This window comes from Hyperolius riggenbachi, chromosome 1 (genome assembly GCF_040937935.1).
Source record: "Hyperolius riggenbachi isolate aHypRig1 chromosome 1, aHypRig1.pri, whole genome shotgun sequence".
Classification (NCBI taxonomy): Eukaryota; Metazoa; Chordata; class Amphibia; order Anura; family Hyperoliidae; genus Hyperolius; species Hyperolius riggenbachi.
The window spans coordinates 503,798,572-503,818,869 of record NC_090646.1 but is presented as its reverse complement, the minus strand read 5'-3'; the positions used below and the strand labels follow the sequence as shown (position 1 = coordinate 503,818,869).

The 20,298-nt window shown below is 43.4% G+C and overlaps 1 protein-coding gene across 1 annotated transcript in view; it reads left to right on the top strand.

The window, feature by feature from the left end:
* Positions 1-20,298, top strand: part of LOC137532726 (adhesion G-protein coupled receptor D1-like) — a 603,228-nt gene that overhangs the window by 201,565 nt on the left and 381,365 nt on the right. Inside the window, exon 5 of the mRNA XM_068253608.1 lies at positions 4,619-4,730. Within this exon, the coding sequence (XP_068109709.1) occupies positions 4,619-4,730 (112 nt within the window). The remainder of the gene's footprint in view (positions 1-4,618; positions 4,731-20,298) is intronic.

The window sequence follows — 20,298 nt, the reverse complement described above, 5'->3', positions numbered from 1 at the left end:
CATCCCCCACCCCTGTATAGCCAGTATGTATAGTCAGTCACATTCCCCCATTTATGTAGTTAGTATATGTAGCCAGATCCCCCCAGTATATAGCTAGCGTATACATAGTCAGATTCCCCCTGTATATAGTGAGTATATAGGTAAATGAATTAAAATTGCTCTTAACTCCCCCCATTACTCCGTCCCGATCTCTCTGCCGCCCCCACCACTTAATCCCCCTGCAGCGCTGTGATATGTGCAACGGTAGTACTGCTCACCATCGTGGCTCTCTCCAGCGTTGATCACGCACCCTCCTCCTCCCCCATACAGCTTTGGGCTATTGTTTAACCCCTCTCCTGACCCCAGCCTCTCATAGTGCTCCGACCCCCCCTCCCGACCCCAGCCTCTTATAGTGCTCCGACCCCCCTTCTGACCCCAGCCTCTCATATTGATCTGACCCCCCTCCCAACCCCCCTACCTCTAATAGTGCTCCGACTCCCAGCCTCAATGTTGTTACGATAAGTAAAAGTGCTCAAACCCTCTTCATCTGTACTCACCCGACACCACCCACTCTCCTGTGTTAAACGGGCACTCTCCACCTTCTCCGTACAGCTCCAGCTGTTTACTGTACCAGGGACGTGGCTTGTTGATGTCATTCCATAATGGTGAGTAGTAGCACCGATACATTTTATTTTACACCGCCGCAAGGGGATCTGGTGTGATTGTGTGGGGTGCTGCGGCCAAATGGGGGGGGGGGGGTAGAGATGAAGAGGGTTTGAACACTTTTACTTATCATAACAACATAGAGGTTGGGGGTCGGAGCACTATTAGAAGCGGGGGGGGGGGGGTTGGGAGGGGGGACGGAGCACTATGAGAGGCTGGGGTCGGAGCACTATGAGAGTCTGTGGTCAGGAGGAGGGTCAGAGCACTATTAAAGGCTGGGGTTGGGAGGGGGGTCGGAGCACTATTAGAGGCTGGGGCTCGGAAGGGGGGGGGGGTCGAAGCACTATTAGAGGCTGGGGGTCAGATCACTATTAACCGGAGGCTGGGGAACGGCAGGCGGAGGGGGGGAAATTGGGGTTCCACACAGAGGTTGGGGTTCGGGAAGTTGGGGGCAGAGGTTGGAGGGAGATTACAAATAAGAAAAAATATATACTTACACAAGATTGAAAAAGCATGAATACTTTTTCACTCCTGCTTCCACCTTCCAGCATCTTAGCCTCAGCCTGCCGTCCTCCACTGCGTCTGCTCCAGTCCTCTTGCTGCTCCCTCAGTCCATCTACTTAACAGGTCAAACCCAGCCTGTTTTTAGCTGGGAAGCTGCAGTGGCGCCAAAATCCCCCACGTGAACAATTACCACTCCCACAAGCTTAAGTGCCTCACAAAACTGTCGGTAAAATACCTCACCATTTTCCCAGTGAATAGCACTCAGCATCGCATGTTTTCCCCCTGTGTCGGAAAGTTACTGAACATAATCAGCAGGTGGGAAAATGTACAAGATTGAAAAAAAATAAAATAAAAAATAATGATTAATGAATGAGGTATTTTCCCGACTACTGTTTGCTTCACCTCACATAGCTACCAGAATTGAGCCCATTGTGCTTTAAATTCTTGGAATGCTTTGATGTCTCCCTGCTAGCTGAAAATATAGAAGCTAAAAGGCCTATGTTATTGTCTCACACTGCCCTCTAGTGACAAGTGGCCATAAATATACATTACAGCAGTACTAATGATTAGCAAGGAAATGTAATAAATAAGTATTAAAAAATGTGCTTAAATAAATTGGCCTAGAACACTTGCAAGCCTCTAAATAATTTGGCTGCTAAATGGATAAAGAGACAATTTCAGAACAAAGAAAAATGCATGGAGCTGTTATAACTGTTTTGACAAGTTAACTTCACTTCACAAAACATGGACACGGGCACATTTTAAGGATTTTGTGAAGTGAAGGCTCCCTAAAAGCATTTATTTTCACTTAGCTATTATAGTTTTGAAGTCTTTAAGATAACATCATACAAAGTATACAAAGTAGACAATGCATTAACAAGGTTTACGGCCAACCGCATATCACTATTAAACCCCTAATTTATATACAGTGATTTTTACTCACTAGCATGAGACAGAAGGAGAATTGTTCTTGAGAGACAGCTGAAGTGAGAGCCGCAATTTAATATTCCCAGTGCAGAGCAATGTCAGTGAATCGGTACATTGTGCTGGCTGAAAAAATGGAAAGCGTTGAGGCAAGAAAAGTGGCATTTTAGTTTCATCCATGAACATTTAACATGTTTAGCAGAAGGTTTTGACCCACCGGACTTTTGGATGTGTAGATGAATTGTTTATGAATACCATCTGTACTGCAGTGTTCGCCTGCCAGGGTGGAAGCGCTTAGTTAGATTGTCACTTGAGGCTGGTTTAATGTTAACACATAAGAGGAGGACAGTTGTCTGCATTTAAGAGATCACAGATATCCACAGAGGGGATACAATAATTGTTACCATTAAATCAAACAGATACGGCTGTCCTAAAGCTCGGCCTCCTTGGCAGGAGAGCCTAGAATGTGTTGCTGTGTTGAAGGGACCTGGCTGCTTTTCAGGTTTCAGACAAAGTAACGGGGGCAGCATGGCGCGAACAGAAGAGCAGGCACATACGGTTTGATATTATTCAAATTTATTTTTCATTTCAGTATGCAGCCGGCCTTAATTTCATTGAAATGCCAAGTAATTTGAGTCATGTTTTCAGGATAACAATGGATTCTTGTTTGCAATTATCCCGGGTTCTGGTCTATCTATCACTGGCCACTGCACATCAGATGTCTGCACAGAGAAAACAAACATTTTGTCATCTCCTACACTGTCTTTAGATTTCATGCATCTGATTAGATGGGAAAAAAATCTAACCTGTTACTGTATAATTATAGCTGTATTAAACATGAGAATTTTGTCATGAAGACTAAGGCTAGGTTCACAGTAGGATGCTGTGTTGTGATGCAATGTTAAAGTCTCAATGCAGCGTTACAATGCAACACATAAAAAAAAGCTAGTAACGCACATTAACCATTTCAGCCCGCGGGGATTTTTCACCTTATGCATCAAAGCAATTTTCACCTCCCATTCATTCGCTAATAACTTTGTCACTACTTATCACAATTTATTGCTCTATATCTTGTTTTTTCCACCACTAATTAGGCTTTCTTTGGGTGGTACATTTTGCTAAGAATTATTTTTTTATAAATGCATTTTAACAGGATTAATACGAAAAAAATTGAAAAAAATCATTATTTCTCAGTTTTCGGCTTTATAGCTTTAAAATAATCCATGCTACCATAATTAAAACCTATGTATTTTATTTGCCCGTTTGTCTTGGTTATGACACCATTTACATTTTGTCCCTATCACGATGTATGGCGCCAATATTTTATTTGGAAATAAAGATGCATTTTTTCTATTTGGCGTCCATCACTATTTACACGCTTATAATTTAAAAAATGTTCGTAGTATACTCCCTTCAAATGCATATTTAAAAAGTTCAGACCCTTGGGTAACTATTTATGTCTTTTTTTTTTAAATGTAATTTTTTTCCATTAAAAAATGTATTTGGGTAATATTTTGGTGTGGGAAATAAACAGATAATTTTTAATGTTATTATATGTGTAAATTGTAATGTAAAAAATATGTAGATGTAGTTTTACTATTTGGCCACAAGATGGCCACCTTGAGTTTTTTTTTCTCTCCTTGTGCTTCTCGCTAACCGGAAGCACAAGGATGGCGTGGAAAATTTTACGTGCAGAAAGACTGAAGCCTCTTGTAAGAGTGCTTCAGTTTTTCTGCTGGGGACATGGATCAGTGATCTGGAACCATTTTCCCATTCACTGATCTCAGGGCTACTGGGGGACAGCACGGGGGCATGGGGGTGCGCCCGCTATCGCGCGTGGGAGTGCGCTGAAGCGCTGCACCGCAGCAGCGCAGCCGCCCAGATGTGAGCTTTACGTTCGGGCGGCAGAAATGGTTAATGCTGTGTTACCGTCAGTCCATCACATGTATAAGATACAGTGAAGCATACAGGCAATGAGAAGTATGCTTTCCTGTACCCGGTAAGGCGGTAACGTGTGTGTTTAGAGGTAACACACTGCAGCAGTGCGTTACCATAACACTACACGTTACAATGCAACACTGACATCCCACTGTGAACGTCCTATAGGCTTATCATTGCAGTGCGGTAACTGTGAACATAGCCTCAGCCAAAAAAAGGTTGACATTCCATCTTAGGTAGATGTCCATAAACTCATGACTTTGTATGGCATTTTTCAGAGATTCCAGTGGAGAGAGTTATTATCATTTTTACAGTTTATGGAGCCTAGTTTAGCTTTACCTGTTGCATTTTTTTGACATGCAGGTTGGAAATAAAATATGTCCTGATGGCCATTTATCTCAGTTCTAATTTGTTCATCTTGGAAATGGTCCAGTCACATGCAACAGCGGCTGCACATCATTGGTCTGTGGTTTCACGCTGCATACATTTGTGTAGGCTTATTGGCATCGCATTGACCTTTCTTGATAAGTAACATTGTTTTCTCACATTAATTAATGTGTATGTGTCCATTCGCTTATTCACAAATAGTTTATTTTTTCCTATGTTGCAGGTCAGTGAGTACAATCAGAAACCAGCGTTACCATATCCATGCCAACCTCTCGTTTGCCATTCTAGTTGCACAGATTCTTCTTCTGGTCAGCTTTCGTTTTATACCTGGGACGGTATGTATGCTCTTTAGTGAGTTCAAATAGGTGTGTGTGAGTGTGTGTGTGTGTGTTTGTGTGTGTGTGTGTGTGCGTGCGTGCGTGCGTGTGTGTGTGTGTGTGTGTGTGTGTGTGTGTGTGTGTGCGCTAGCCCCAAATAAAGGGAGATCTGGTCAGTAGAATATCGAGACCTGGGTGAGTAGCCTCTCATTTACACTTCTCTCAGGACTTTACATAGATTAGGCAGGAGAGAAATCCAGGCCCTGGTTACATACATATACAGTACACAAGAATTGCAACTTCTGTAAAAATGTCCCCTCTAATAAGTAATAATTTGCTAAATGATTAGTCCTCTGCCATATGACATCAAACACACTGTATACGTGTTGCACAGATATACAGATGTTATTAACCATTTCAGGACAGGTTTTGACCCTTAAAAAACAAAATAATTTTCGCATTTCAGAGCTCCTCCCATTCATTCAGCGATGACTTTATAGTTACTTATCACACTGAAATGATCTACAGTATATATTGTTTTTTTCGCCACAAATTACGATTTCTATGGGTGGTACTTTTTGCTATAAATTATTTTATGTTATATGCATTGTAAAAGGAGAATAATAGGAAAAAAAAAGAAAAAAAATCATTATTTCTCAGTTTTCAGCCATTATAGTATTAAAATAAAACATGCTTTGATACATAAAACCCACACATTTTATTTGCCCATTTCTCCCGGTTAGTACAATGTTTAAATTGTGTCCCTAGTACAATGTATGACTATAATATATTATCTGGAAATAAAGGAGCATTTTTTCCGTTTAGGGATTTTTAATACTATTTCACTTATTACAAGACTTTTTTGCAAAATTAACAGTAATATTGTCAGGCATGGACTCACCCCCACCGCCAGCGGTAGTGCGAACGCCGCGCTCGCGGCTGACGTCATCGGGACCCCGAACTTCCGGTCTGTCCCGGCGGCATCCTCCTCCGCTCAGCGTACCACCAGGAGCATGTCTCAGCAGGGCAGGGCAACGCGCGCACGCACGGAGCGTCACGCCCTTTATGCCCTGAGGAGGAAAATCACATGAGCAGGCTGCCGGGACAGTTGCCGCCTCCTTCCTGACATCATCGGGGGGGTGGAGTTTGCTGAAGTGACAGTCTGCATTTAAGCAGCAGACTGTCAGTATTCTGTGTCCGCTGTAGCGATCACACCTGTTTTAGCTCTCGGATCCACAGTATACTTATATATTGGTACTGCCAATATATAAGTACTGGAAGAAACATACCATTGTGATTTATCTGTGCCTTTGACCTTTTTGCTCGTTCTTGACCTTGCTCTTGCCTAATCCTCTTGTACTTTTGCCTATCTGATCTCCTGTTGCCGACCTTGCTGTACCTCTCGTTTTCGCCTCTGATCTGTGATACTGTACCTTGATATTCCGATCTCCTGTTGCCGTACCCCGGCTCGTTATTAAACTCCGTCCTAGCCTCCTGATTCTGTACCTTGCTTTATTGATACTCTGTTGCCGAATTTTGCTTGTTTCACTATCCTCCTCCAGCGGGCCCTTGCCGCTGGACGGAAGTTGCCACTAGCAGTGTGTCTCGCCACTGCGTAGTGCCTATTACTGTTGCACCAATCACTATACACCTTGAGTGGGCAGGGGTTAGTTTATATATCGGATTGTCGGTGAGACTGCAGCTCACCCATAATCAGATATACGTCTGTGTGCCGGTGATACTGCAGATTACCGGTAATCAGACACTCTCTGCGTCCACCTATCATCACAGATCGTGACAGTACAGCGGACCAAAAAATGGATGCTCTGGTCCAGCAGGTTAACACTTTGACGACAGTCGTCGCTCAATTAAACCAGACCGTTAAAGATCAGCAGGTCCAGCTTAACCGACTAGCTGAGGTTGTGCAAAACCTGCAAGCACCAGTTAATCCCGCTCCTGTATTACCGGTTGAACCCAAAATGCCGTTACCCAAATTGTTTTCAGGAGAACGCTCCGATTTCCGTAATTTCCGGGATCGGTGTCAATCATATTTTCAAATGCGTCCCATTTCCTCTGGTTCTGAGTTGCAAAGGGTCACGCTCATAAGAACCCTTTTACAAGGAGACTCACAGACATGGGCCTATAGCCTACCCTTGGGTCATGAGGCTCTTACCTCTGTAGAAATTTTTTTCGAAGCCATGGCGGTCGTGTATGACGATCCAGATACTTCCGCCACAGCTGAGAGGAAATTAAAAAGACTCAAACAGGGTCAGAATTCAGTGGAAACCTATGCTGCGGAATTCCACAAATGGTCATTTTCTACCAGGTGGGAGGCGCAGTCTCTTTTGGATCGCTTCCTAACGGGGTTGTCTGATTCTGTGTCGGAATTAATGCTAAGTCATCCTGAACCTAGAACTTTAGATGAGGCCATAAGTCTTGCCATCAAAATAGACCGCAGAGTACGTTTTCACAGGTCTACCAGGCAGCGACCCTTCATGCGCTCACAACCTTCCACAAGTGTTACCACTTCCTCTTCTACTGAGGAGCCCATGCAGCTGGGTCACTCTAAATTATCCGAGACAGAGAAATTGAGAAGGAGAAAAGAGGGTCTGTGCTTATATTGTGGGGACAAGGGTCATATTGCCTCTGTTTGTTCCAAGAAGCCGGAAAACTTCTCCGCCTAGGGTTAGTCGGGGGTACTACCCTGGGCGAGAATTCCGTACCTCCAAAAGATAAAATCTTATTTCCCATTTCCATTTCTTGGGACAAACAAGACATTGCACTGCAGGCTTTTATTGATACGGGCGCTGCAGCCAATTTTATGGATTATAATTTAGCACTTAAATTAGGCATACCGGTGGTTCCTCTTGAGAAACGTATCATAGTCACTGCAATCGACGATTCCCCATTACAAGATAGTCAACCTGTCTCTATCACTCCTGAATTAATCTGCACCGTTGGGGTTTTACATTGTGAAAAATTACGATTTTACCTTATCAGAATGCCTTCTTGCTCGATTATATTGGGCCTTCCCTGGTTACGGTTACATTCTCCACAGATTGATTGGTCTTCTGGTCAGTTGCTGTCTTGGTCAACCTACTGTCAGAAGCACTGCATATCAAAATGCCCTCTTCGTTCCACTCAATTAACCCCTCAAGGTTTACCTCAGCCTTATAGCTCCTTCGCTGATGTGTTTTGTCCACGATCGGCCGATTCACTACCACCTCATAGGCCTTATGACTGTCCAATCGAGCTTAGACCAGGAACCATGCCCCCTAGAGGTCATCTTTATAATCTCACGGGACCCGAAAAGGTGGCCATGAGGGAGTACATTCAGGAAAACTTAGATAAGGGGTTCATTAGACCCTCTAGATCACCCGCGGGGGCAGGATTTTTCTTCGTAAAGAAAAAAGATGGGGGGCTGCGTCCCTGCATCGACTATCGAGCTCTTAATGCCATAACGATAAAGAACCGATACCCACTCCCCCTGATTGATGATCTCTTTTTTCAGGTCACAGGTGCCCAGATCTTTACTAAACTAGATCTCAGGGGAGCTTACAATCTGGTCAGAATTAGACAGGGTGACGAATGGAAGACGGCATTTAATACTCAGGATGGGCATTACGAGTACCTAGTCATGCCCTTTGGTCTGTGTAATGCCCCCGCTGTTTTCCAAGAATTAGTTAATGACATTTTTAGGGAGGTGGTAGGGAAATTTGTGGTCGTTTATTTGGACGACATTCTGATTTTTTCTCGCAATATCAGGGAACATAGATCTCAGGTCCAGTATGTATTACAAAAGTTACGGGAGAATTCATTATATGCCAAGTTGGAGAAATGTTTGTTTGAAGTCAATGAAGTCCCATTTCTTGGCTATATCATTTCCAGATCTGGGTTAGCTATGGATAGCAGTAAAGTTGCGGCAGTTTTAGACTGGCCGCAACCAGTTGATCTAAAGGCCTTACAACGTTTTCTGGGGTTTGCTAACTATTACAGGAAATTCATAAAGGGGTACTCCGCTCTGGTAGCTCCCCTCACTGACATGACTAAGAAAGGGGCTAATGTTAGCAATTGGTCTCCCGAAGCCATTTCTGATTTTACGAGTCTTAAAACTGCCTTTTGTTCGGCCCCCATTTTGCACCATGTCGATTCGTCCAGGCCATTCATAGTGGAGGTAGACGCGTCAGAGATCGGGGTTGGGGCAGTCTTGTCACAATACTCCGGATCACAAGGGAGACTTCACCCTTGCGCGTTTTTTTCGAAAAAATTTTCTGAGGCAGAGAGGAATTACGATATCGGGAACAGGGAGCTATTAGCCGTGAAGTTGGCTTTTGAGGAGTGGCGACACTGGCTGGAGGGGGCGGAACATGTGATTACGGTCTATACGGATCATAAGAACCTGGAATATCTGAAGGGGGCTAAGAGGTTAAATCCCAGGCAGGCACGGTGGTCTTTATTCTTTTCTAGGTTTGATTTCATCATCACGTTTAAACCTGGAAGCAAAAATATCAAGGCTGATGCTCTTTCACGATGTTTTGACATTGAATCAGTACTGCCCTCCGAACCAGATCCAATTTTATCTGAGAAAATTGTCGTAGCCAGTATAGACTCTATGAGGGATATTGCCTCTGTCCTGCTTCCCTACCAACAGGATAGTCCAGTAGGGAAACCGTCTGACCTCATGTTTGTACCGTTACAGTTCAGATTACAAATACTTCAATTCTTTCATGCTCATAAGCTAGCTGGTCACCCTGGAGTGGCTCGAACTAGAGAATTATTGTCCAGGAGCGTCTGGTGGCCTTCGTGGAGGAGTGATGTGGAGGATTTTGTTGTGTCTTGTTCAGTGTGCTCACGGAGTAAACCCTCACGTGTATCTCCGATGGGTACCCTCCAGCCGCTGCCTATACCCTCCGAGCCCTGGACTCATGTATCCATGGATTTTGTGGGGGAATTACCACCCTCGGACGGTAATACGGTGATTTGGATCATTGTGGACCGATTCTCTAAGATGGCTCATTTTGTACCTTTGAAGAAACTTCCTTCCGCTAAAGAACTTGCAGATCTTTTCGTAATCCACATTCTTCGTCTTCACGGGGTTCCTGAGAACATAGTATCTGACAGGGGGGTGCAGTTCATTTCAGAATTCTGGAGAGAATTTTGCAAGGCATTAGGGATCACCCTCTCCTTTTCATCTGGGTTTCATCCCCAAACTAATGGGCAAACGGAGAGAATGAATCAGTCCTTGGAACAATACCTCCGATGTTATGTGGCAGACAATCAAACAGAGTAGGTTCAGTACTTACCATATCCTGAATTTGCCCATAATAATCTTCGGAGTTCTTCCTCTGGGTTTTCACCTTTTCAAATTGTCAATGGAAGGTCACCAAGGTTTTCATCACTCCCTGTCAGGTCCTCACCTTTTCCTGCCCTAGAGGTCTGGCAAGAGACGCTAAGAACTCTTTGGAGGGAGGTTAATAATAATTTAAGGAAAACAGTCTCGGCCCAGAAACAACAGGCTGACCGAAGGCGTTCTCCTGAGTGGGAGTTCTCTCCCGGAGATCTTGTCTGGATCTCCACTCGGCATATCGCCTTACGACAGCCATCAGCTAAACTTGGACCTAAATTTATAGGTCCATATCCTGTAGCCAAAAGGATCAATAGGGTATCTTATCAAGTGACATTACCTCAGTCAATGCGGGGAGTAAGAACATTTCATGTGTCATTGCTGAAACCCGCAGTACAGGTGGACTCTGGTCCCCCCCCTGTGCTTGTTGACGGTGAACCTGAGTATGAGGTTGAGAGAATTCTGGATTCCCGGTTTGTTCAGAATTCTCTTCAGTATCTGGTTCATTGGAAGGGTTATGGTCCGGAGGAGAGATCCTGGGTACCAGCACATCAATTTCATGCACAGGAACTCATACGGGAATTTCATGATACAAACCCTGATAGACCTTCATTGGCGCGTTCGGAGACCACGCCTCAGGGGAGGGGTAATGTCAGGCATGGACTCACCCCCACCGCCAGCGGTAGTGCGAACGCCGCGCTCGCGGCTGACGTCATCGGGACCCCGAACTTCCGGTCTGTCCCGGCGGCATCCTCCTCCGCTCAGCGTACCACCAGGAGCATGTCTCAGCAGGGCAGGGCAACGCGCGCACGCACGGAGCGTCACGCCCTTTATGCCCTGAGGAGGAAAATCACATGAGCAGGCTGCCGGGACAGTTGCCGCCTCCTTCCTGACATCATCGGGGGGGTGGAGTTTGCTGAAGTGACAGTCTGCATTTAAGCAGCAGACTGTCAGTATTCTGTGTCCGCTGTAGCGATCACACCTGTGTTAGCTCTCGGGTCCACAGTATACTTATATATTGGTACTGCCAATATATAAGTACTGGAAGAAACATACCATTGTGATTTATCTGTGCCTTTGACCTTTTTGCTCGTTCTTGACCTTGCTCTTGCCTAATCCTCTTGTACTTTTGCCTATCTGATCTCCTGTTGCCGACCTTGCTGTACCTCTCGTTTTCGCCTCTGATCTGTGATACTGTACCTTGATATTCCGATCTCCTGTTGCCGTACCCCGGCTCGTTATTAAACTCCGTCCTAGCCTCCTGATTCTGTACCTTGCTTTATTGATACTCTGTTGCCGAATTTTGCTTGTTTCACTATCCTCCTCCAGCGGGCCCTTGCCGCTGGACGGAAGTTGCCACTAGCAGTGTGTCTCGCCACTGCGTAGTGCCTATTACTGTTGCACCAATCACTATACACCTTGAGTGGGCAGGGGTTAGTTTATATATCGGATTGTCGGTGAGACTGCAGCTCACCCATAATCAGATATACGTCTGTGTGCCGGTGATACTGCAGATTACCGGTAATCAGACACTCTCTGCGTCCACCTATCATCACAGATCGTGACAAATATACTCTCCTGACATACATATTAGAAAAGTCCCTAAGGTAACTATTAATGTACATTTTTTTAAATGATGTAATTTATTTCAATTTTTTAACAAGTGTTTTATTTCTGTAACTGTGGGGCAGGGTTGGAAGGGGTTACAAATAATAATAATAATAATAATAATAATAAAAAATAAAAAAATAATAATAATACAATTTCTATGTAAAACAGTATAGTGGTATAATTAGGTGTATTTTTACTTTTTAACCACAAGATGGTGCTACTGAGACTGTGTTTCTATTAATAAAACACGGAAGAACATGGAAGTGTCGGGTCTGAGAGCTTGTGTGACCTTATCAAAGTCTCAGAAGACACAGGAACGGTGATCGGGATTGAGAAATGGATGATTCTCATATCCCGATCACAGATGGACGGGGCTGCGATGGTGGAGGGAAAGAAAGTGGCGTGGGGATTGTGAACGCGGCGGTAAGCTAGCAGTATGCATATCTACCCCCTGATCCACATGTGAAGTTTATAGTGGCGTAGAAATGCGTGCCAAGGATCCTAACGTGGTTAAAAACAATTCACTCCTATCACATTATAATCTGTAAAACCTTTAGTATACAAATAAATACATTTAATGCCAAAGTCAGTAAAGAGACTATGAAAGAAACAAAACATGAATTCGAGTTTAAGTTAAAACAAATAAATGATTGACAGACTATTGTATATGTAGTTCTGTGGCAATTCCTCCGGTCTTTATATTTAAGATTAAATATCACATTGACTTTGAGGTTTGTTTAACCTAGCCATAATGTCAAAATAACACGGAAACTGAACAATCATCACTTGACATTTAAAACAACAGTCACCGAGTGGATTTTCTTCATAAATGTAATATTTGTTTGAACAACCCAAGTTTTCTTCTTTAACTTTAAACATCAGCAAAAACTCGGTATACAGAGGCGCCAGAGTAGAGTAAAACGTTTTAAAAACCGCTTAAAAGGAGAGGGGGATGTTAAGGTGGACTCACCTCCCTCTTGAGAGGCGCTCAAACTTATTGCTTGACCCACTGAGTTGTGCTCCCATTTTTGCCTGAGGAAGCGGGGTCACGCCCGCGAAACGCGTTGCATTTGTGGAGTTGAATAAATTACTTGACAATTCTATTTTATTGAGACTCAAGTGAGTTTTCTTTTTTTGTAAGAGGGAGGTGAGTCCACCTTAACATCCCCCTCTCCTTTTAAGCGGTTTTTAAAACGTTTTACTCTACTCTGGCGCCTCTGTATACCGAGTTTTTGCTGATCTTCTAGTCCACCCTGGGTGGAGGGGTGCATCCCCATCTACTATCTACAGAGAGCGACTTCTTAACCTGAGTGGGGTCAGGTCCTAATGCTCCCCACCTGCATTTAAAGTGGTTGCCTATTGGTAACCCGTGTTTGTGAGTATATATATACATAAAATTGTATTGAACTCTTCATTTTACCTGACAATACTGCACCATATTGGGCTCTCGATTCTCTTCTTGTTTTTAAGCTTAACTTTAAACATACTTTGGCAAATCACTGCTGAAAAAAATACTTGGAAATAAAATCTGTTTAAATAAGCCAAAATAAGTGTTTGTTGCACAAAGCAATTGTATATGTAGTCAGCTAGCCAAATGTAGCATAACAAAATATCCAGGATCCAGCAAGACTCAGTAAGCCCTTTGGAGGACTGCAACCAATGCTTTCATGTCGTAATATCCCATGGCTGCCAAATTGAGGAGGGAATTAGCTCCATTTACCAAGCATTCTGTTTAGCTGTCCCCAAAGCGTGACTTGGTCCAGTGTTAACTCAGTTGCTGAAATTGGTTGGTGTGACTTTGTGTTTAGAAATGCAATCCATCTCTTTCAGAGCGGATGATATCATGTTAATATATCAAATGAAAACCCTTATAAGGAGCCTTTTCTACGTTCGGTTCAAAAGAGATTTCTTCTAATGTTGAAAGATATAGTCAATAAAAAAGAACTAGGTGACATTCACTGGTAAAGGGAAACCAGGAACGTTTGGGCGTTGCCATAGGGGCCCATACAAATTTTTGGCTTTAAGGGGAAATTTGGGCACTATATTTATTATCGGCACCTTATATTTATCATTGTTCTGCAGCGAAGGCTGTGCTTATATCGATGAGTAAGGGGGAGGGGGGTTGGTTAAGCATGTTTGGTTAAGCATATGCCTAACCCTATCTACCCCCGAACTGATCCCTAACCCTAACTAAATGGAGGCTAAAATAGGCAGTCTGGGCACTGCCATAGGTGCCAATGTTTGGGAAACTTACGTTTGGTAACGCTAAAGTAAATGGCTACCCAGAACTTGTTAAAGGGAACTTTGCATTGGGCATTGAAAAAATCTACAATTATCCCTGTAGATGACCAAAATATGTCATTTTGTAGCTAATCAAAGATAGTCAACTAGATGGAATATATATCATTCTGTAGCTGACCAAAGATGATCCTCTAGAGGGAATATGTGTCATTCTGTAGTTGACCAAAGATGATCCTCTAGATGGAATATGTGTCATTTTGTAGCTGACCAAAGCTAGTCCTCTAGAATGGAATATGTGTCATTCTGTAGCTGACCAAAGATGATCCTCTAGATGGAATATGCGTCATTCTGTAGCTGACCAAAGCTAGTCCTCTAGAATGGAATATGTGCCATTCTGTAGCTGATCAAAGTGATCCTCCAGATGGAATATGTGTCATTCTGTAGCTGACCAAAGCTACCGTGTTTTCCTGAAAATAACACCCCCTGAGAATAAGACCTAGCAGGAATTTCAAGAATTCTTGAAATATAAGACATCCCCCGAATTTAAGCCCTAGCTAGGCAGCAGCCCACACGACACTAGCAAGTAATGCTCAATACAAAGCCTGGATACAGGAGAGCAGCAGTATAATGTGAGTTCTATAGTCCTGTATGTGTCAGGCAATTTGTGTTTTTGTTGAAGCCAGCCCTCCTGATCTGTCATGATGAGCTTCAGCAGCACTTCACCTCCTCATCATTTCCCAGGACACACAGCTTATCCTACCATAGCTCTGGGGAGCCTGACAGAGTTCTCTGCTTGCAAGAAATAGACTCTTACCCACATGAGCAGCAGAATCAATTTCTTGTAAGTGAGAGCTTATATCTGCAAACCACAAGGTTTGTGTATGTTGCATGTGCTTCATCATGACATGTAGTATATACAGTATATTTTGTATAAGAAAACTACCAGTGTTTGCCCAAAAATAAGACATCCTCTGAAAATAAGCCCTAGCACATCTTTTAGAGCAAAAATTAATATAAGACAGTGTCTCATTTTTGGGGAAACACGGTAGTCCTCTAGATGGTTTTGTTTCTGGACTTGTGTGAGTTAAACAGCCTTGAAAAACGACTAAAGCTGAAAGTTATTTTATATACAATGTATCAGTCCATCATCTGCTATTCATTACCATTGTAAAAGGAATTATTATTTTGCAATTCGTCAGCCAAAGGATTAGAAAACAACAGGACAATCTGAACACTCAATTCAAACATGTAAACTATATTTACGATTTGGACAACCATAATAACCTTGTGTCTATATAATTTACACAAGCTGTCTTTCCCTGCATATTGATAATATCAGTGTGATAATGTGTAAGCTATTTGGAAATGAAAAGCCAGCTTTGTATTGATAGCAGAGGGAGATCCATATCGAGAGCATTGGAATGTTTCCAATCGTTACTTCTCAGAGACTGACTGAAGTGACTTTTATACAGTTCTACAGAGCAGAATATTGATATTTCTTGCAATAATTTCTATTTGAGCATTTTGTCATTTTGTCGTAAGAGAAATTCATAAGCCTTCTGCATTATATAGTGGTGGCTGTCATTATACTTTCCAGTTTAGCTTTAGAGAAAAGGCGAAAGTATTAAAGAAAAGAACGTGCATTCCATGCTGATGACTGGTGTTAAAAAAAAAAAAGTACAAATTGCTGATATTTTTTAAAGGGTATTTTTTATATGAATATGTAAAAGTGTAATGCAAATCTGAACTGAAAATTAAAAGTCAAAATAAACATACACACATCATACTTACCTCCTGTGTAGGCCACTTATAAATCTCTTTCCCTTCTCCTGCGTCCTGTTTGCCCACTGTGATCAATTAAATTCTTTGTCCTCCATTTTGAAAATGGACATGACCCCTTAAAGTGAACCTCCGGACTAAAAATCGACTCAGCAGCACTGAAAAGGCCTGGTGTTTCTTTAACAGTTTCACAGCATCAGAACTTTGTTTCTCTTATCCAAGCCTCATTTTTAGCTGCACAGAAGAAAACTGCCCGGGCTTTTTCCCCCTGATGTTGTGCAAATCATGATGGGATTTCTGATGTTGTTGCTCTCGTTCTGCTGTTTTGGTGCAAATTGTTTTTTTTTACATTTTGAATTTGACATTTGAAGCCTAGCGTGTGCAGCTGGGAGGGGTTATCAGGACACAGGACAGTTGGAACTGTGTCTCCTGCTCCCTGTCACCTCCTTTCAACCAAAAAGATGGCTGCCCCCATGACAAAGATGGCAGCCCCCATGAATCACAAACATTTGCCTGTTCTTTTAAAACAGAGTGGGTAAAAAATTATATTACCTATCTATTCTAATTAACATAACTAATGTAACTTAATGACAGTATGTTTGTTTAGGCTGAAGTTCCCCTTAAGCAGCTTCCTGGTCAACACACCGTTAAACTGTAATATCACTCACGTGAGTAGGGAAACAAGGACATTACCTTGCTCATCAGTTGTATTTTAAATAATAATTTAATTATTAATTATTTAAATAATATTTTACTTGGTTCAGGTTCACTTTAAGATACATAGATATCAAGTAAAATATATTTTAATAATGGTGTAATGTGGATTATTTGTTTCTAAAACATATTGAGAGTACTGTTTATGAAGAACACAGAAGAAACTAACCGAAGATTTTAGGCATTCTCAAAACATGGTCAAATATCGCCAATGAAAATGCCTTATCCCAACCATTTAATAATACCTTGTGATTTTCAGGCCAGACAAGATATCAGTTCACAGCTCAGCTCCTATGCCCCAATCTAACACCACCTTCTTCACCTTATGTGGCATGTCCCCACTTGAACGGGAGGTGAGGAAATAACACCTGCCCGACTTCGGTTACACCCAGGCCTTGTAGGTGCAAAGTATAGGAGCTGAACGTAGAGTGAACTAGATAACTTACCAGAGTCCAAGCAGGGGACAAAGAGCAAAGTCAAGTAACAATCCAAGGTCATACACATAAGATCAGAGATATCGAAGTACACAGGGGACAGGCAAATTCAGAGTCCGAAAATCCAAGGTAGGTCCAGGCAGAAATCAACAGTAATCAGGTTCCAGGCAAGGTCAGTACAGGTGGCAATCAGAGAGTAGTTGGTATCCAGGCAAGGGTCAAATACAGGCAGCAATCAGAGAGTTGTCGGTTTCCAGGCAGAGGTCGGTACACAAGCAAAATCCAATATATACAGGAGAGCACCTAGCAATTAGCACACAACCAAAGCTATCACAGGCAAGGAGCTACTGACACAGCAGGATATATATAATAGGCATCCTTCAATCAGTGGCCAGCCACACACATGCAAACACCAATCAGCTGCAGCAATACAGACCTGCCTAAGTGTCAGCTGATTAAGTATGTCAGCTGACACTAGCTTCCGCATCTCCTAGCAGCGTAGGATGGACGCAGATGCGTCCATCCCTTCTCTCTTCCTGAATGCATGCGCCTGCCCCCATTGCTAGGGACACAGGGGTTGTGAGACACACATAAGAGCGGCACTGATCCGTCCCAGGACGTGACAGGCTCTCGGCGGAGACACCCGCCTCACTGGATCCCGAAGGTAAGTCCATAACAGTGATATCCTTTACTGCCCACTAGCTCTCCACTGTTAGACTGAAAATCATTGGAAGCAGTGTTCAGTTCCAGCCTCCCTGCACTTTCTGCATCCTGCATTAAGCACTGGGGGGGGGGGGGTCCAAAAACTTGCTTGGGTGATTTTATTACCTAGCAGGTTATTTTCTCATCAGACATGAGCTTTAGCTTAGACCTGCTAAGCAGCATGTCTAGTCTCTCTAGCACAGGTCTTTCACCACACCTGGGAGTGTCCTTTACTAAAGAGGTCCACAGAGCTCCCCATCAGTCCTTGCCTTTGTAGTGCCAAACCCCCTGCAGCTCAGCCGGGCATGCCCAGCCCGGTGATCCTCACAGTGCTGGATAACATCTACTGCTCTGTTGCACCTTTCTAGAAATCCTGTCCCCATGCAAAGCATCTTTGAAGTTTTTAGCGTGACTTCCTATTGGTTTAGTTTTGGGCCAATGAGAATACTCCTTGAGGAGTATTATCATTGGTCCAGACCATAGACCAATGTGGAGCCCCAGCTGGAGCTTGAAAGTGGTGGATGTTCTGCGGAGGAGGTTGTAGTTATGATCAGCAGAGAAATTCTTCACTCAAGTTTTAAGATAAAGACAGAAGAAAGAAGCAAGGAGTTAAAGCATAAAGAATTGACAGATGGAAAACATAAGAATACAGAAGATGATTTTTTTCCCCCATAATAAAGTTAATTGATCTGTTTTTAACACTAAATAGGTGCAAGGTCAAAAGTAACCCTTTATACCTATTTACCTGAAAGAGGCAGGACATCTGGGGTCCCCTTAGTGAAATATAAGATATTGGGGGGTCTGGAAGAGAGGAGCAACAAAGCCTCCTCCTCTCCTACCGAGCCCCTGTCCATATCATGGACCCTGGGGGCTTTTGTGCAATCTGGGAGCCCTTTTTTTTATAAGGTAACCACCAGAAATACTGCCCTTTCCAGGTACATATGTATAGAAGCTCACTTTTGACCCTATTCCTATTTAGTGTTAAAAAACAGATCCGGGGAAAATAACACGCTTCTTCTGTTTTTCATCGGTCATTGCTTTCTTCTTTTACTTGTTACTTCTTTCTTCTATCTACGCCTTTAAATCTAGATTGAAGGGTCCTCAGCCGCTGGTCCCCATCTTTCACTGCTCACCCGATGTTAGCGCTACATGTCAGGCACTGCTGTCACTGTTGCTCTGTGCCACCCACAGGACTTTACATTACTGACACAGATGCCATACTCTTCTCAGTCTTCACTGGAGCCCCAGCAAAAACATCTTTGAAACTTCCACTGGGTGTCCCCCAGTTGTCCACTAGGTGGACCAATGACAATCATCCTGATTCTTATTGGTCCAAAGAGAATCAGGATGATTTTCATTGGCCCACCTAGTAGATGAATAGGGAGCCCCAGCAGGAGCTTCAAATATGCTTTGCCAGGGCTCCAGTGAGGGCTGAAAAAAGGATGACATCTGAAGCAGTCATGGCTGCGTACTGCAGGTGGCGCAGAGCGACAAGAGGCAACAGTGCCAGCAGAGCCTGGCATGCAGTGCAGATATCAGGTAATTGCTGGGAGCCTGCTAGCTTTGCGATGGATGTTAGGTGACAATGATGGGTGTGCATGCATCTCCTGTGGGAGAAAGGCAGCAGTGCTGTGGTGCTGAAGGACAGCTCCGTGCCTCAAAACATCACTCTCCATCGCTCAGTATAAGGGAACATTGCTTGGACAAATAGCTAGTATTCACCTGAGTGATGCTCTCAACAGTCGCACAGAGCTTTCCCTCTAAGGATTCCTGAGCCTAACCATCTATCACCCCCCGATGCCTAACCCTAACCTCCCCCCTCTGCTGATGCCCAACCCTAACCTCCCCCCTCTGCTGATGCCTAACCCTAACCTCCCCCCTCTGCTGATGCCTAACCCTAACCTCCCCCCTCTGCTGATGCCAAACCCTAACCTCCCCCCTCTGCTGATGCCTAACCCTAACCTCCCCCCCTCTGCTGATGCCTAACCCTAACCTCCCCCCTCTGCTGATGCCTAACCCTAACCTCCCCCTCTGCTGATGCCTAACCCTAACCCCCCTCTAATGCCTAACCTTTAAAAAAGACCTCTGATGCCTACTACCCCCTCCCCCCCCCAGATTCCTAACCCTAAGAAAATCTCTCTAATGACCTAATCCTAATTCTCCCTCCAATGACTAACCCCTACCCCCCATGCCTAAGCCTAAACCCCCCCCCCAAGGCCTAACTCTTATCCCATCTGCCCTTCTTTGCTGATAGTATAGGCTCTGCCGTAAGCAGCTATATTAATATCCATGATTAGTGACTATTACTGTTCATTTCAGTGTGAAGGTACCCGATAAAATCGCCATGAAAGATTATATCCTATGAGAAAACTTGGGAGAAAAAGTGAACTGAATAAGGGCAATTGAATATTTGCAACATCTTTGTTTAGTGAAATTATACATTTTCGTGAAAAGAAGAGTTTGCTAAAAAAAAAAAAAAAAAAAAAAAGTATTCTCATTCACCACCCATTGCTCAACTTAATGAAATTAGAAAACTCAAATACCGGTGTATGCTCATCATTAAAGAGACTCCGTAACAAAAATTGCATCCTGTTTTTTATCATCCTACAAGTTCCAAAAGCTATTCTAATGTGTTCTGGCTTACTGCAGCACGTTCTACTATCACCATCTCTGTAATAAATCAACTTATCTCTCTCTTGTCAGACTTGTCAGGCCTGTGTCTGGAAGGCTGCCAAGTTCTTCAGTGTTGTGGTTCTGCTAT